This window comes from Pimephales promelas, chromosome 1, assembly GCF_988280905.1.
Source record: "Pimephales promelas chromosome 1, fPimPro1.hap1.1, whole genome shotgun sequence".
Taxonomy (NCBI): Eukaryota; Metazoa; Chordata; class Actinopteri; order Cypriniformes; family Leuciscidae; genus Pimephales; species Pimephales promelas.
Window position 1 is genome coordinate 17,284,243 of NC_142769.1, and position 18,785 is coordinate 17,303,027.

An 18,785-nucleotide genomic window follows, 5' to 3' on the forward strand; every position below is an offset into this window, starting at 1 on the left:
AATATAATCTGCGTTAAAGCAAGCATAAAAACATCCTGGCTCCCATCCACCCGATTATATGCCCCATGTTATTTGCAGAGCGATCTCCGCTCACCAAGCTGCAGACCCCGGCAACGGCAAATATTTACGACCTTTATCGTTCCCTGTGGTTTCTCCCAAGTAACAGTTCCAGCGTGCTATGCCTCGTCCAGTCTAAGAGCCCTTTGTTTACTGTTTGAGCGGCGGCGGGGATATAAAACTCTGTCATATCGAGACCTCGCTTCAATCACACAGAAAAAGAAGAAATCCCTCAGACAATCAGCGCTGTGTTTTCCAACGTATCAAATCACAGCAGATATTTCTTACACTAGTTTTGCTTTTTTAAATTCTTAATACATTGTTTTAAACAAAACTCATTCCACCCCCCCAATCAGGTTAAAAAAAATGAGGGAGATTGTGTGGTTATACCACTGAATTACCCACTCTAACTTTACCTCTTTTTTTGGTGTTGTTATTGACTTTCCACACTTCAAATATCAATATCTTCAAGCAAAAGGGAACTGTAAGTGTTAACCAAACGCAAAATAATCCAAAATAAAGTTTAAATTTCCCATTATCAAAATGTTTAGAGAGGCTTAGCCTTTAAAAAAAAATTGTGGTACTAATTAAGATGAGTGGGACAGTCTGAGCTGCTTGGCAGAGATGCAGAAAGTTCAATTCAACAAGAGCCCCATCCATCACCTGCTAAGGAGGAGGAGTCAAAACATTCAAGTCCTTCAATTAACAGGAATGAGGTATTTTTTTTCATATAACAATGAAGACATAATGGCCTATATTAAAGTATACGATAAATCGTAATTCAAACTTTAGGGAAGTAGTTTTCATTGAGTTGGAGACACATTGAGTGCATGTGTGTTTGTGCTAACGCGCAGTGGCTGCCATGGTTGGAGTGTTTATTGACTTGCTTTTGTTGTTGCGTTTTTTCCTCTCTCTCTTTTCATTCCCTTTCGCTTCATTTACGCCGCTGCTGGTAAACAGTCGCCACAGCGATGGAGAGGCCGTCGTTTGGCTTCGCGCTCGGCTCTGAGCTGATTTAGACAAGGCGCCGACAGAGAAAACCACTAATGATTTTGTGTTCGTTAGCTAAACTGGGTCAATTACCGTGCTGAAACAATGTGGCCTGTTAATCAAACTTGAGTCCGATGCACTGGGAACAACCGGAGACACCAAGACAGACAGGCAACGAGAGGTAGAGGCAGAAAAAGAAGAAAACTGCGCTAAAGTACCTTTGTGTTTACAGCATGTGCTCTTACAATGAGGGTCTCATTAGTTTTAGGGGGTAGAGCGCCTTTAGCTCACGGTATGGTTAACATATGTGACAACATGATGATTGGAGAATTTACGGTACACGTGATGCATGTTATTTCAAGTTTTTTTTTTTTTAAATGTGAATCTGTTCTTGTGTGTCTCAGGAAAGGGAATATTTCAACTGAGACGTTAAACCAACACCCTATTTTTACAGCTGGCATCTATTATGTATTGTGGACAATGCACACACAGTCGTGAGATTTAAAGGCTCTGTTCTAGTACAGATGAACTGTACTAATTATGTATGATTGCATTAGGGTCTGGGTTAATGCGCGTGTACGTTAGTCTTTGTGCGTGTACGTGAGTACTCCATACATACCTGGCTGCTCTGTGGGCTGGACGGGTCGTAAGACTGCATGTAGTTCTTGAGGGAGTCGGGTGGGTTGAGGTGCGGTGGGTAGCGGATGGCGCCATGAGAGATGTAGGGCGCTGAGGGGTGGATGCCAGGGCCGGAAAACTGCAGCGGAGAATGCGGAGGTGGACTCCTAGTGGAAATTACTGCACATGCAGAGAAAACAACTACTTTACTAATAGATTTTAATTTGACTACATGTAAATTCAATGAAAGTTTTGCTCATGGGTAATTATCAAGAAGCCATACCACACAAAAAACATAAAACCCGTTCAAGTCATGTCGGAAATGAATATATTTAAGGGCTGAGAGCATGAACATCACCCATAAAGTCATGTCTACCAGTGAGAAATTTGGAATTTTGTTTTTAAGCCCCGAAAGTCGTGTCATTTAAAGAATTATGGTGGAAACAAAATTGTATTTCTCATAAACAGTTACAGTGGTACTGATGATAATCAAATACTATTGTCTCAAATATATAAAATTAATATAAATATCACGTTAACACATAACATGCAAAATCTTGTAAATCATGCTGGATATACTGTACACTCCAACATAGTAGGTGGTGATATTTCACCGTAACCTGGTTGTTGTGATAAAAATTTAAAAAAAAAAAGAAGATGAATCAGTGTGTAGCTACTACTGCCGCACAAAATCATATCATATATGACAGATGTACATAAAGACAGTGAAACATTTGCGCCTGAAAAAGTTAGCTCGCCAGTGTGGGAATTTTGTGGATTCCTTTAAACGACGGCCTGTTAGAGAGCTCAGTCTAAAGGAAGTGCAAATCATCAGTTAGATTTTGGCTCATTGTATATGTTACAATTTCTCTCTGCCTTGCATTTTGAGTTTGATTCATGCTTGTATTTTACTAGGCCTAACATTATTTTAGGAGAAATTGAAACAGAAAGACAATGAAATTGCCCATTTAAGATTACAATAAAAATACAACAATCGAACTCATACAGTAAGTAGAAAACTTTGAGGAGAGCTTTAATAGCGTTCAAAATGTTCAGTGGTTGTAAGAAGGTTTGCTTGAATCAGGGAAGGATTGTGAGAAGTATTTTTTAGAAAAGTAATACCACTATGGCCAACGGTGGTCAGTCCTGGGTGGTGGTGCTGGGGGAAGGTGCTGAGTCGAGGTGAAGAGTCCTGTGGAGATGTGGGACTGAATAATGTCTTCTCTGGCTTCTTCATGCTGGGAGAGGACATGTCTGCTGAAGAAAAAATGTTAAAAAAAATAGACAGGGGATGTCAGATATTAACAATGTAAGAAAGTATTAACAATGTAAGAAATCAAAATCTGGGATGAGCAGAAAAAAAAAAAAACTTAATTGACTAGGCGACTAAATCTTTACCAAAATTACTGAACTGAGCATTCAAAAAAAGTCAACAACATAAGAACACACTCTTTTGACATTTTCACGTTTTCTTATGCTGTTTCTCTTTCACGTCCCCTCTCAGTAGTGCGATGCAGTGTATCATCTATCTTGTTGGATTGTTCAAGAAAAAAGATTAACTTCATATCTAATTCCAAGAGACAAAAAAACAAAAGTCTCTTCATCAGCAGACATGGAGGAGACATAGTGCTTGGCCTGTATGTCTATGGCGCTCCTCCCTGACAATCATAGATGAGATGAGAAAACGGAAAAGAAAGGGAGGCAGACGCAATAAAAAATGAAATTAGGAAAAGTGAGGGAGGTGGAAGAAAAGAGAACAGCTAGCTAATGACATATCTGCAAACACTTCTCATGATGTGTATTCTGTCTTGAGATTCTGTTTGGATATGCACAGTTGCTTTAGATGAATAAATCAATCACGACTACGTCTCTATATTTAACTTCATAATGCTCTCTCTCTCTCTCTCTCTCTCTCTCTCTCTCTCTCTCTCTCTCTCTCTCTCTCTCTCTCTCTCTCTCTCTCTCTCGAAGGCAGGAAAAAGGTAAATGATCTTGACTCAAATAACACAAAGGCATTGGAATGTAGGGGGATTCCATGTGTCTGTGTGTCCTATTCAGGGTCCCAAATTTCCTAAATGACTGTTTACCGCTACTGCCAATGACAAGACAATTGAGAACATTGTGCTGCCAAAGATTTCCTAACCATACAATGTAATTTTGCAGTATTTTTTTTTTAATCTATTTAATTGCATTTTAAAATATTCAAATATATACAGTATAAAAAAAGACACATTAGGGTTGTGAATTGTTGAACAAGGCACTCATAAATCATTTTTATAAACCGATATGATCAAAAAGAAAGTTTACACAGAAAAACCTAACATGACTCCACAACTATACTGTAAATAGGTATTGCAATAGTTTTATAGACAGAATCTATAGATAAACCTTTCAGTAATAGTCTAGCTTTATATGCTATGGTTTTGAAACATGAATTATTTTTTCTTAAACACATTTTTGACTGCATTTTCCTGTTTCAACATGTCTGTATTTAGCATATGGCTTTCGAATAATATTTTGTCATCACACCTGTTGCAACAGAACATTGAAAAAAGAGGAAGAAAAAAAAGCTGTTAGAAGGCAGGATTGTTCTCCCTCAGGAAAATCTATGCGTGTGTTTAAGGAAAGAGGGAAGGAAGGAAGAAGAGAATGAAGGTGGGTGGGATATAGAGAGTAAGAAGGTGACAGGAGGAGAATTTGCTCTCCCAAAAGCCTTAAAAAAGCACAGAAAAAAAAGGCATGTTTTGTATGTATGCATTTACCAGGGAATGACTACACACACATCTGAAGAACACAAATTGATATATTCATTTTTTTCAAGCATACCAGAGAAAAAGAAATGGAGAGAGTGAGAGACTTGCAACTTTATCGAGGCAGTGGCCATACAATGACATTGTCTTTTCACAAAGTTGATTTGATATGAAATTATGAAGGTATTTTACTGGCGAGAGTGTGTGTGTGTTTCTGTGCACATGAGGAGTAGGCTTTGGCTGAGACAGTTTCCTTTTGTCAAGACCTCATATGGCTTTAATATTCATGCTTCGCTCCTTCTGATATGGCTTTTACAAAACAAACCATTTTCTCATGAGCTCTATTCTACCCCATCCCCCTCTTCACTCCATCTTTCACAACAGCACATCAGCAAAAGTCCGCGTCGGGGGGGTAGTAATAATAAATCGACCAGAAAATCGACCAAATTAAGATCATTTTTTAGTCATTATTTAGACACAGACTTGAGGCTCTAATTTTGTATCATATTATTTGTTTCCAAAAGAACCAAACTAAATTAACCTATTAAATTGACAGCCCTAACACAAGAAACAAAAACGAGTGCATGACAAGAAAATAAGACATAACATTTATGTACAGTGGAATGTGTCCAGCTGAATGAGTATGGAAAGTAATTACAATTAAAGACTTTTTTTTGTTGTTGTTGTTGAAATAGCTGAGTGTTGTATTTTTTAGTGCTCAAATTCTCCCTTTCCCTCTTATACTGGCCACCTGTTGGTCGTCAAGGGACAAGCTCAAACAGACGCTGTCACACCTGCCTGTTTCTCTCTCTCTTAACACACACACTGTACAAAAACTCTCTAGACTACATGCTAAAATCTACATTTTTCACACGGAAAGTATTTTTTATATCTATTAAAACTAAAATATTTTAGCTAAGATCTGAACCGAATGCTGGGTGACAGTCATGTGAGCGAATGAGTAACAAGGGTAACTAATGGTGCGAACAGAAGATCTCTCCTTTCATTCCTTGCCACACACCCCTCCCCCCTCCATCCCATCTGGGTCTGGTGTCTGAACTGAAAGGTCACAACCCTGCTCTGACCTTTAACACACCCATTTTAGAGATCAGGTCAAGTTCAATAGTTGCCACACGCCAGACAAATCCCCCTTTCTGAAGGAGGAAACATGCCTAATCAAATACCAATGCAGACAGGAAACCAGGCTAGTCTAATCTACATCTGACAGATTTAAACAGATTTATTGTTTTTTTTTCTTTGCTAAAATTACGAAAACTATCGTGGGGATTTTGTCTAAAACATTTGTAAAATGTATTTAAAGTACTTTAAGTTGTTAATAGATTTAATGTCTATTAACTTAGGCTAAAAACATTAAATTAGGCTAAAAAACAGTCCTTTAGACGTAGCTATTAAACTACAAAAGGATGAAACCAGACCCAATACTAACACACACATTTTGCCCACACAAAACAAGACTGAACAGTTCCACCCTGTGAAAATGTGACACTTCTCCTTAATAAATGATGTCTTATCGAAGGTTCCAATCAAAATATACAGCAGGACAACCTGCTCTTTCTTTCTAGTTAAACTGCATAGCGCACAGGAATGAAAATCTTCACCAAAACCTAAAATTTATGGACACATGAGGCTCAACTAATGCAAAAAGTTGAGATTACATTCTATTTACTCATTGTGTGACTTTACAAAAAAAATATTGCGTTATGCTTCCATAAATTAAAGGAGAAAAATAAATAAACGCCAGTGAAGTGAAATTTTGTACCACTAAAATGTTCAAATGGTCATATTTCAGAACATCATTATTGTTGCAGAAGTGTTAGAAAGACAGCCGAGGTTATGAGAATGCCACAGGCTGATGCTGACTGATGTGTTTTGCTCAGTTTTGCATGAAGACTGAGTTCACGAAGTGCTGCAAGAATGAAGACCAGTTTATCAACATCACACTTTACTGAGAACTGAAGAAAGGGGAAAATCACACTGAAAAGATCTTCACACAGAGGACATAGAGAGAGGGAGGGTTAAAAGAGAGAAACAGTGCTGAATAGCTCTTAGTAGTGCATAAATAGAGAAAATGAGCTTAATGCTCACATGGTAATGAAATCAGAGCAAGTCTTGACCATGAACAGTCTCTCTCACCTTGGTCTCTCTCATGCCAGGGTCTGCTGGCCGGTGAACTGGGGGATGGGTAGAAGTCTGGTCCGGTGGGACTAGTCTCCATACTGTCCTCTTGGATGGTCTTAGGCCGCTTACTGCAGAGGACAGAAGAACATGCATTCATCTGACTGATCTACACCAATCTGTGCCGTGACATTGATTAAAATATAACCAATATATTGCCTTTAAGGGATATTTTAATGAACTTTGACGCAAGCTAACTCTAAATGTAACATATTGTGGGGCAAAATTTAATTAATAGATTTAAACATAGCATACACAGACAAAACTGTTTTAATTTAGCTTTAGAATAGTGTTTTTCTTCAAATATTTTCTTAAAATAAAAACACTGCTTTTGTTGTCTTTGTTTAGCTGATCTTTTGTGAAGCTGATCTTACACTGAAGACAACAAACAGGTTTAATAATGTATGTGTTTGAACATGCATGCTAACCTGCCAGGAGGAGATGAGAGGGACCGGTGTAAACTCACTCCTGAGTTCAGTTCTTGATAATATGGCTGACTTGGCATGTCAGCCATAGGGAAGTTCACTCCTGAACCCTGTGTGATAGGAGCTGGTGAGACGTAAAAGAAAGAGAGACAGTGTTTAGGGATAGGTAGAAATGTCGAGTAACTAACGTCATTTTGGCATAAAGAGTCAATCAACTAAATCACGTTTAACGCACTCTTTCTGGCTCTCAGTTAGAAGCTGTTATTCAGGGCAGAATTTGCATGAAGGCAAACCCAAACATGTAGCTGTAACTCAATCTAAGAGAGAACAGCCGTAGGGGCTGTAACAGTATGAAGTGTGTCAGAGATATCATATCTACAGAGAAACCACAAGAGCCAGAGCACCGTTCAGCGGTCTAACCTCTGTCACTAGCCTCTTTGTTTACATACAATAGCATGACAATGCTAGTTTGGTCTTTCATGAACAGATACTGTAGCTCTAAACCTACTATTCCTTAAAAATATAAACATACCTTTCATAATATGCTGGTGATTTATAAGCTGGCTAATGTACACTGTAGCACCGAAGCACACCTACAGTATCATTGGCAGTATCTGTGTTTATAAGGCAGTGGTTTTGGTTTCAAGGGAGCACATGTACTGATAACATACATTTCATGTTATAAGCTATAAGTTGCTCTGAATACAAATATATGCCAAATGCAAAAAAGTACATTTTATATTACATTACTATGGAAGCTTGTTTCCGCCACTGAATAAAAAAATAAAATAAATAATTGCGACTTTTTTTCTCACAATTGCGAGATAAAAAGTCCGAATTGCGTGGTATAAAGTCGCAATTGCGAGATAAAAAGTCAGAATTGCGAGATATAAAGTCGCAATTGCGAGTTATAAAGTCAGAATTGCGAGATAAAAAGTCAGAATTGCGTGATATAAAGTCGCAATTGCGAGTTATAAAGTCAGAATTGCGAGACATAAAGTCAGAATTGCGTGATATAAAGTCGCAAAGCGAGTTATAAAGTCAGAATTGCGTGATATAAAGTCGCAATTGCGAGTTATAAAGTCAGAATTGCATGATATAAAGTCAGAATTGTGAGATTTAAACTATTCTGATGGGGGAAAAAGAATTGGCCTAATAAGTCGCAATTGCGAGTTTATATCTCACAATTCTGAGAAAAGATGTCAGAATTTCGACATATAAACTCGCAATTATGTGTTATAAAGTCATAATTGCGAGATGTAAACTCGCAATTGTGAGAAAAAAAGTCACACTTCTGTCTTTTTTTCTCAGAATTGCGACTTTATATCACACAATTCTGACTTTATATCTCGCAATTCTGACTTTATATCTCGCAATTCTGACTTTATAACACACAATTCTGACTTTATATCTCTCAATTCTGACTTTATATCTCGCAATTCTGACTTTATAACACACAATTCTGACTTTATAACTCGCAATTGCGACTTTATATCACGCAATTCTGAGAAATAAAGTCAGAATTGTGAGATATAAACTCGCAATTGTGAGAAAAAAAGTCAGAATTGTGAGAAAAAAAGTCAGAATTGTAAGATAAAAAGTCACAATTCTTTATTTTATTTTTTTATTCAGTGGCGGAAACAAGCTTCCATACATTACATTATCTATTATATTATTGTATTTAAGTTTAGAAATGTGATATTATTTCCAATCATTAATCTGGAAGATTCTGTTTAGGGGCGGTGTTACAGTAGTAGATAGAAAATATAATTAGCTTTGTAAAAAAAAAAAAAAAAAAAGCATTAGTCCTGTGTACAGTCCTGATAAGGATTGGTGTACAAACTGGCTGTTGTATAACATATGTATGTATATATTATAAAACCACAAACACATGGCTAAAAAATATTCTTACTGAATTAATATGCAAGGCTTGTGTTTAGTGTTAATTTCATATACACTATATACGAAGAGTTCAGATGCAAAAGCCTCTAAATGCCATTTGAAATTTTCTTCTTTAATGATGATTTTTTTTAAAACTTGTATATTTAAGTTCAGTAATTTCACTTAAATAACAATTAATAGGTAATCTTCATTGCCATTTAAGTGAAATCACTGAACTTAAATATACAAGCTTGATAAAAATCATCATTAAAGAAGAAAATTTCAAATGGCATTTAGAGGCTTTTGCATCTGAACTCTTCATATATATATATATATATATATATATATATACATTTAAAAATGTCTCTTTTGCAGTAGTTTAAGGAGATGTGTCATGAAGTTTTAGCAGAGTTTGTCTTTTCATGTATGACATGATATGACCTGAGGCTCTGAGGTGCAGGAAACACATAAAAAATGGTTGTCAGTCTCTGCTGGCACTGCGCCAAAGACCAGCTGCCACCACATGAATGCAGGTGAGCAGGTATGACATTTGTTCTAGTTAATATGAGCACCCACAACAATATATACAGTGTTCACTTTAACCTCATCTGAACTGCATTACAGAGCAACACAATGCTCATTAAATTATCCATTTTAAACCCTAAGTGTGCAATAAACTGTCAGTGTGTTCAAGTGTTGACAGACCTTCCATTGTTCTGCTGTTTTTTGGTACGTGCCGTATACTTCAGGTAAGTCGTATATATGGCTGTAGGATCATAGAGGCCACAATGATGGCAGTGTGTGTGTATGTGGGACAGATCGAGAGCGTCGTGTTACATTTAGGTGTGACATGGATCAGTTACAGCGTCACCAAGTGCATCATACACCCTTATGGTGAATATGAGTGTCTTTGTGTGTGTGTGTATATGTGTGGAGGGTAAATGTGAGTGTGTTTTTCAGACCCTGATAAACCCTATGGCAATTAGTACAAATCTTGCCTGAGGGCAAAATTGTCCTCAGCTATCAAAGAGAGGTTCTTTTTTGGAACATCTGTCATCCTCTCTGATGAGAACAGGCATGTCTACACAAACTACTGTATGCTTGTGCACCAAAACTTGTGAACACACACACACAAGACCCACTAGACTGGATTTTCCACAGATGTTCTGGGCAAGTCCCTCCCTTGCTAAATCAGGAATGCCTCAGCATAGACATAGAGCATGCTGGTTTTGTTGCTCTGTATGTTTACTTAGCTATACTTGTGGGTTGAAGCTGACGCAAGAAGTTAGAAAAAAATCCCCTTGGAGACAACCTCCCTAAATTCATTTGTAGAATATATATAAATGCAAAGAAATATAATCCTAACACTCATTTAAACATTCAGATCCCTTCTAAAAACGCTAAATATTTTATTTTTTAAACTAGGTTATGGGTTTAGTAGATTCATATTTATACTAGTAAAAACTAAAGTCCATGGTGTGCCCTCATTTATTAAGATAAATGTGTTTTTATAGGTTTAGCTATATTTTAAGACCCATTTTTTTTTTAAAATGTCCCAACACATTTAGTGAAACTTTTCAAATAATCTACTTGCCAGGACATATGAAGTGGTTCACACTATTTGAAGGCCATGTTTACATAAAATCTACTGATTTCAACAGATTTATCTAATGAGTAGGTTCAGAGGCAGATCTACTGTACAGAGGTGGTATGGGATGGCAACTGGCATCCTAAAAAAAAAAATTGTCACCCAATCTGGCACCCAGTATAAAATATAAACATAAGCAATTTCCTGTACTGCTTTTCAGTAGTGCAGCAGCATTTGATGAAAAAAAAAAAAAAAAAAAAAAAAAGTGTACCACAAAATAATGGGAAGAAAACAAATTTTTCTATAAACTGTCCCTGTGGGTTGCACACACATGGACCATTCCCTGTGTAGACAGCTTCATTAAAAATGACTCTTATGAATCAGTTCTTAGTGAGTCAGAAACACACATCGCAACCAGTGTAGCCCTGTTTATCCATTTGTTCATGAATCTGAAGATGTATGCTTCTTGGCAGAGGTTTTCTGAGAATCTAATCTTGTCCATATATGACGTGAGTGAATTATATAAATGCCCGTTTCACTTTTATAATGAATATAGACTTTTTTGCCATCTGATAATAAAATTAAATTAAATCAATAAGGAGATCCCAATCATGGAAACTGACAGCAGAGTTGGGTAAGAATCTAATCTTAATTAACTAGATTGAAAAGTTTAAAAGACACATTTGTTGTTGGCTTGCCTTTTTTTATTATTAAAAATAGTTTGAAGTTAGGTCAGAATAGATACATAGATGATCTGAGTGTTCAAGTGTTGCTGTTGTTCAATTGTGCAATTCGACCTAAATAACTTTTAGACAGAATAGATTTCACATAGCAACCATTTCACATATTCATGAAAATAAATGTCTATGTCAGGCCAAAAATCTACAATAACTATGCAAGGATATTTGCTTTGGTGTTGCTGCCTAATAGTCCTCATGCTACTCATTAATATTTTTTCTAGATCCTTCCAGAGTAGGTTTATGCATTTGCAGTATCTTTACCTGTATAAAATATAAATCCATGTACTTGTTTAAAATTGTATAAAACCCTGCGTCTACGAGATGCCCTCACTAACATACAGTAGTGAAACCAGTTTGTGTATGTGTGTGAGTGTGTGTGTGCGCATGTTTAGAGAGAGAGAGACTTACTTCTGGATACTCTCACCAGCTCCGAAACACTAAAGACCCCTGATTTAATAAAGCTCTCTTCCAAGTAAACTGTGGGAGACAAAAGCATTTTCTTCAGACACATGTCCTTACTTAACACATACACATGAGGACATTTCAAATGCTGTGTGTTTGGTAAGCAGGCATCAGAAAACATTTTAGTTTCCACATAGATTAAACAAATCTTTAGTCCTCGTCTCAATCTATTTTTTAGTTTCAGGGACTGTAACAAAACTAACTGTGACTTGTATTATGTACAGACTAGAGATAGATTAGGGTCAGAGAAAGCCAACTAGTACATAACACTGCATTCCAGACTTGAGCCAAAAAAAGGCCAGCCCCACAGGGTCAGCCTCCTAGAGCATGCCAGGAAAATTCAAATCTTTCCCACAATGCATTGCAAAGCCCAACAGGATGGCTTGTGTTATATTAATGGCCATTTCTGCTTTTTTCTTGCAAAAATCACAGACATGAAATGGTTGGCTTTCATATTCTTATCAAGTAAGCCTGTTTTGGTATAATTTCTCTAAAAAAGCAAAAGAGTTCAACTAGAAGACAGGGTAGGTTTTTTTGTGGTACTGGAAAGGAAAATTAAAAAATAAAGGAAAGTTTAGCTTTAATTCACAGCTGCTAATTAATTACATGACATATATTTATAGTATAGTATAGTATAGTATATATATAGTAGTATATATTATAGTATAGTTTATTTGAGACCTGGTTTGGTTTGAACTGATCAGTAGTTGTACAGTAAGTTGTTTCAGTGGCAAATGACAAGATAAATATCCGTTTCTCTTCTCTGAATATGAGTTATAGGCCTACAAGTACAGCTTATTTCAATTTACAAATATATGTACACAAAAACACATACATCTCACAAACTCATGGGTCCCACACCTTTTGATAATTTAATTTTCATTATGTTTTTTTTCTAGTCATTTGTGAATGATTACTAGATTAGATTTTCATGAATTTGTTATTTAAATTAAATAAAACGTTTTTATCATTGTATAATTACTACTCTACATTTCTAGCTGATGAAATAATTCAAAGGTGCCCTAGAATGTGAAATTGAATTTATTTTGGCATAGTTCAATAACAAGAGTTCAGTACATGGACATGACATACAGTGAGTGTCAAACACCATTGTTTTCTCCTTCTTATTTAAATCTCGTTTTTGAAAAACACCCCTGAAAAATAGGCGAATCTCTAAACAACACCGACTATGATGCAACAGTCGGGATCATTAATATGTGCGCCTCCAAACATTTGCATATGCCAGCCCATGTTCAATGCCAGGTAGAACTGCGCAGCCGAAGCATAGCAGTTGCTCAATGTTTGGATGTACACATGAACACAAAAGTATTTTTTAGTTCCCTTCATCTGAGCCTCTGATGAAACAATGGCTTAATTTTATTTTCTCTGGAAATGCGCCGAAACATTTCACCGACGACTGTTTCCTCAACTTGGGCCAACACAGAGCTGGCCTCGATGAACGTCTGAAAATAAATCGGTCGAGCTACCAAGCAACAATTTCTGATATGGAAATGTAACAATTTCTGATGTGCAGATACTAAATCTTTCTCTCAAAATCATTCAAATACTGTTTTTGCATCAGTAAGTCAAGCTAGTGACTAAAATATCAACTTCACATCGTTTCTTTTAGTAGGAAGAAAAAAACGTATTTTAATTGTGAATAAATTATATAAAGAAAGAGTTCAAAGAACAATCTTTCCACACAGCGTGAGTTTATCTGGACACTTGCCAAATCAATGACGCACGTTACACTGCACAACGAAGCTCTTACTGTACATACTCATCTTGTTTGCATTGGTGACAGCATTAGAGAGAGTGCAGAAACTGTATTGCAATGATAAGATCTTCTGCTGTCATCTGCTTGATCAATGGCCATCACAGCAACATTTTATGTGATGGGAGAGATCTAAATACTTTAAAAACTTCTCACGATTCGTTAATCTTTATAGCTGTAATAGTAAAAACATATAATAGCTGTAATAAAAGTATTCGACAAAGTTTCACATTTGCAAGCATGTCGACCAATCACAGCCATGGCCGGTTACACTGAATCCCACAGCAGACACTCCCCTTCAAACAGAGCGTTCAAATCAGAGACTAAAATCAGGCTGGAAAAATGCCTTTTATTTCTAAATTATGACTATTTTTGATTAAAAAATACTAACATTATAAGGGCAACCCAGAAAACATTATAAAATAATAGAATAGCCCCATTAAGGCACCTTTAAGAAGTGAGCATAACTCAAAATATTTTTAGATTGTCCATGTCTTTGGGAACCCTAAAACAATATAATCAAAATGAAATAAACAACCATCTAACATAGAAGTCATACAGGATTTATCTGTCTTTATGGGGTGTCATTATTATGGGTACACCAGAACCTGGTAATAGTTTTATGTGCATTTGTGCATTAATGTATTACGTTGACATACCTGGAGGGTTCTTGCCAGGCTCATTGTTGCTTGGACTTCCTGACTGTTGAGAGTCTGAAAAGACAAATAAAGTTGGTGGATTAAAACACAAACCCCAGAAAGAACAGTAGGACTACAGATGACAGTACTGCACTTCACTCTAATTTATCATCCACTTGGCAGTGTTTTCCAAAGTTTGTTTAGCTGCTTTGGTTTTGTTGACATTAGGAAATGAGGAAAATTCAGGAAAAAAAAAAAATCAAACAACAAACAATAGGATCCAAAAGACCACATTTTACATTTTAACCTGGAAAAAAAAATTGGAAAACTTTAAGATTTTACAACATGGAACATCACTGGTATAAACTGAGAAAAAATGATTTCCGTTTCTGCAAATTTGTGACCATGTGTGAACTCTTTGTAAAAAAATGGTCAGATGCTCTTTGGATCATCACAAAGCATGCTGAAGAACATGATCATCAGGTTTTATACATCATGCAGATTGATTAAAGCAAATAGGCAACAAACCCAACACAAAGAAATAACTTGGTACAGGAAACACCCTGAAAAGGAAACTACAGTTTCTGGGTCCTGACAGGACAGGCCAGATGTGTGCAGTTACATGCTTGTTTCTTTCAGTGAGAGGGGACGGGAGAAGAAAAGAGGAAGGAAAAAGAAGGATTTAGGAACAGGTAAAGGCAAAGCTGAAACGTGCCTCAAAAGTAAAATGGAGATACAATACACACCCCACCTTGAAGAGCATGAGCAAAGAAGAGGAGTAGGGGAGGAAAAGACTCATTCCTGCCATTGATGTGTGCTTTAAGTGTTGACATAATTAATGATGTTACCTTACAAAACCTTTAGGAAGACCCTTCCTTGATCCTACAGTGCTTGCATTATCCTAGTCTTTTCAGGAAGTCATTTAATAATCTGCTTATTTCAAGATCCCACCAAGCAACATATTAGGGATTTGTTGCTATAAAAATTCTGGACGATAACAATAAACCGATAAATATAATCATGTTATAGACGATTTTAATATCCTATGCGATTTAATTAATAAAACCCAATGAAATCAATAGCTTTAAATTGAATTTAGGTATTGCAACATTCTATTGTATAGGAGGAAAATGCTTTTTTATATTACATTTAGATTGCTTTTGCTGTCATCTAACATTTATTTAAATGTAAAAAAAAGAATAAATGAGGTTGTGCAAATAAATATCTACCAGATGATCTATATATTCAATATGGATTGATATTTATAATAATCAAGCAATCATATAGGCCGATAACCAATATAATACTAAAACATCCCACATGCTTAAACAATAAGGCATTTCTGTTTTATTGTTTTGTTTTTTTACCTAAAAGTTGCAATAAAACTCCTTTTAGTTAACCCACCAACTCAACACTGAAATCGGACAATGCAATTATGATGGCTAAATATATTGGCTTTTAGTAAATAAATGTGGGGGAAAATAGAGAAAATTAGCTGGAACATTACTCTTGTTCCTTCCTAAGCTTCATTTCAGAAGTGAAAGTTAAAAGGGGAGAGAAAGAGATAGAGAGATGGGAATAAATCCCACCCCCCTCAGAAATGACCATTAAACAGAGCTGCAAAAATGGAATGTTCTTGGCTTCAGCTCAACAATGACAAAGAAAGGGAGGGAACACCATATATTAAGAAGAAAAAAGTCTGGAGAAAATTAAGATAGAGCCAGAGGAGGAGAAAAATCCCCACTCATGGTTTGTCCTGTGCATTTGTTAGAAATTAAGAGTTATTTCTGCATTAAGCTCCGACTATTTTTTCCCCCCCACATAATAAGTAGTGTTTGAATCATGAAAGCGTATTGGACCATTGGCCAACAGCTGAGTTTTTGATTGGACAGAAGCAGGTTGGCATTGTGACAGTGCCCGTTCCTATGCCAACTACCCTCCCCCTACAATTTACAAGCAAGTTCTACACCATCCATCAGTCTGCTGACATCCAAAACATCTACTATACCGATGTTCCAAGAGAGAAAACAGAAATGGAGAGAGGTAAAGGAATAATTTGCATCTCTAAGTACAATCTTGCATGGATGTTGAGTGATTAAACACAGGTCACATCAATAGAGCAGATAGCACACACTTTTAAACAGCTCCAGACACACTGCTACGGCACACAAAGAAATAAAGAAACCATGGCTAATTTCAGGAGGATATTCAATATTTTTGTAATAAATATAAAATAAAGTTTACATTTTTCCATAATACGTAATACCACATCTACAAGCGCCAGCTCTTTTGTAAAGTTTAATATGGCATATATTGTACACTCACTGGCCACTGACTTTATTTAGACTCACTGGTATACCTTGTTCAACTGCTCATTAATACAAACATCTAATCATCCAATGGCAGCAACTCAATTCATTTAGGCATGTAGACAAGATGATAGGTCAAGACTATCTGCTGAAGTTCAAACTAAGCATCACAATGGAGAAGAAAGGTGATTTAAGTGACTTTCAACATGGCATGGTTGTTGGTGCCAGACGAAAATGCTTCCTTGATGCCAGAGAATGTCCAGACTAGTTTAAGCTGATAGAAAGACAATTTTAACTAAAATAGCCACTCGTTACAAACGAGGTATGCAGAAGAGTATATCTGAACACACAACGTGTCGAAACCTTGAAGTAGATGTGCTACTGAAGCCACTCTAGGGGGGAAAAAACAGGAAACTGAGGCTACAATTAAAAACTGGATAATAGAGGAGTGTAAAAACATTGACTGGTCTGATGAGTCTTGATTTCTGCTGCGACATTCAGATGGTAGGATCAGAATTAAACAACATAAAAGCATGGAGTAAACATGTATCAACGGTTCAGGCTGCTGCTGGTGGTGTATTGGTGTAGAGCATATTTTCTTGGCCCACTTTGGGCTCCTTAGTACCAATTGAGCATTGTTTAAATGCCACAGCTTACTTGAGAATTGTTGCTGACCATGTCTATTTCTTTATGACCACAGTGTAACCAGCAGATTAACGCACCACAACGCGTCACAAAGCTCAAATGATCTCAAACTGGTTTCTTGAAGATGGCAATGAGTTCACTATACTCAAATGGCCTCCACAGTCACCAGATCTCAATCCAGTAGAGCACCTTTGTGATATGGTGTAATGGAAGATTTGCATCATAAACCGTTTTTCTACCGTTGGGCCGAATGGTTCTAAAAACAGTAAGGAACAGTTCCAGTTATGTTTCCACTTGAAGGGCACGATTACAAACCATTCTCCACCTGAAATTCTCAGCAGGGTTAGCTAACCATGCTGGTAGAATGCGTGTTGTGAGGTTACCACTCAGGATTGGTCACATGTCTGTTTTTTTTTTTTTTTGCCAACCAGTTTCTCTGTAGCTGACTATTTGAGCAACGTAAACACAAATTAATAATAAATTAAAAGAAATATCTGATCATCCTCCATGAAGTAATAGTTTTCTTATATCATCAGTAAACCTTTGCATTACCAAGGCAACGACTGACACATTTGTATTACAATCCAAAGAGCTCCGTTATCAGCCCCAGTGGAAAATGAAACCATATCCGTGCCGGCAGGGCCGGATCGGCACGGAATGGAATAATTAAGCAAAGAGAAAGGTTTCACCCAACAGTAGAAAAGTGGCAAAAAATGTACAGATGACAAATCTGCAGGTACTAAATGATGCAAAGAATTAAGGCAGTTCTGAAGGCAAAAGAAGGCCCAACCTGGAACTAGTAAGATGATAATAATGTGTGTGTGTGTGTGGCTGTGTATGTGCGGCTGTGCTTTACACATGGTGGGGCGTTTGAATAAGCAACCGATGGTTCGCTCTGAAAATAAATATCTATAAGCCACACATCACACATTTAAACAGTTTGGCCAGGGCAGTGCTGTATATGTGTGTGCGCGCTTGTGTATAAGAGAGAGACAGCTCCCAGAAACACTCTGAGCTTCTCCAAACACAACAACCCTTGGCACCCAACATCCCTGCCACTTGTTTAAACAAACAAACTGTCCGAGGAGAGAACATGGAAGAGAGAGGGCAGACTGAGGAGGGGAAAATGAATCTTTCCTTTCTTTGTGCAGTTGCCCATGAAGAAAGTATGGTATAACAATTTTTATCTGATGAAAATGTAGACTGTGTGCCCATGCTATACTCTTTCCCATCATGATAGGGTGCCCTTGAGTAGTTGCTAGAGCATTGCAATACAGTTCCTAAGGTCTTCTGAGTGGTCTGTAGCATGTTAATATACTGTTGTTAAGGTATTCTTAGTGTTTGCCAGCGCATTTCTATCTGGCCCCCTAAGAGTCCACTTCCAAATCCAATGACATTCTGCACTCTAAAACCCTATGGGATATTTAAACCGATTTTATCATTCGCCAGGTGAGAATCAAAAGTCTGATGGTAAGAAAAGCAGTAGCAGAGTTCTCCTTAAAGGCTGTGACACACAGAGCCAACATCAACAAACTAGTAGCAACAAAAGCCATCTGTGTTGTCGCTTTGTGTAGTCTGTTTTTGGGCCAAAAAAATCATTTTCGAATACACCACAAAGACTACAGCCAACGGCCAACTAGCACATGTTCCGTTAAAAGAAATAACTTTCCATAACAGTAGGTGGCGGTAGTCTATATACGTTATTCAAAAAG

At 36.9% G+C, this 18,785-nt stretch overlaps 1 protein-coding gene across 8 annotated transcripts in view; it reads right to left on the reverse strand.

The window, feature by feature from the left end:
- Nucleotides 1-18,785, reverse strand: part of LOC120477912 (nuclear factor 1 B-type-like) — a 131,656-nt gene that overhangs the window by 27,961 nt on the left and 84,910 nt on the right. For 5 of the 8 annotated variants that reach the window (XM_089128343.1, XM_089128376.1, XM_089128364.1 and 2 more), the window contains exons 3-8: nucleotides 14,141-14,194; nucleotides 11,654-11,722; nucleotides 7,040-7,160; nucleotides 6,570-6,682; nucleotides 2,788-2,922; nucleotides 1,667-1,845 (exon numbers count right to left, since the gene is read on the reverse strand). In XM_089128343.1, coding sequence (XP_088984469.1) covers nucleotides 1,667-1,845; nucleotides 2,788-2,922; nucleotides 6,570-6,682; nucleotides 7,040-7,160; nucleotides 11,654-11,722; nucleotides 14,141-14,194 — 671 coding nt within the window. The remainder of the gene's footprint in view (nucleotides 1-1,666; nucleotides 1,846-2,787; nucleotides 2,923-6,569; nucleotides 6,683-7,039; nucleotides 7,161-11,653; nucleotides 11,723-14,140; nucleotides 14,195-18,785) is intronic. The other 3 variants (XM_089128344.1, XM_089128361.1, XM_089128348.1) reach the window with 2 other exon arrangements.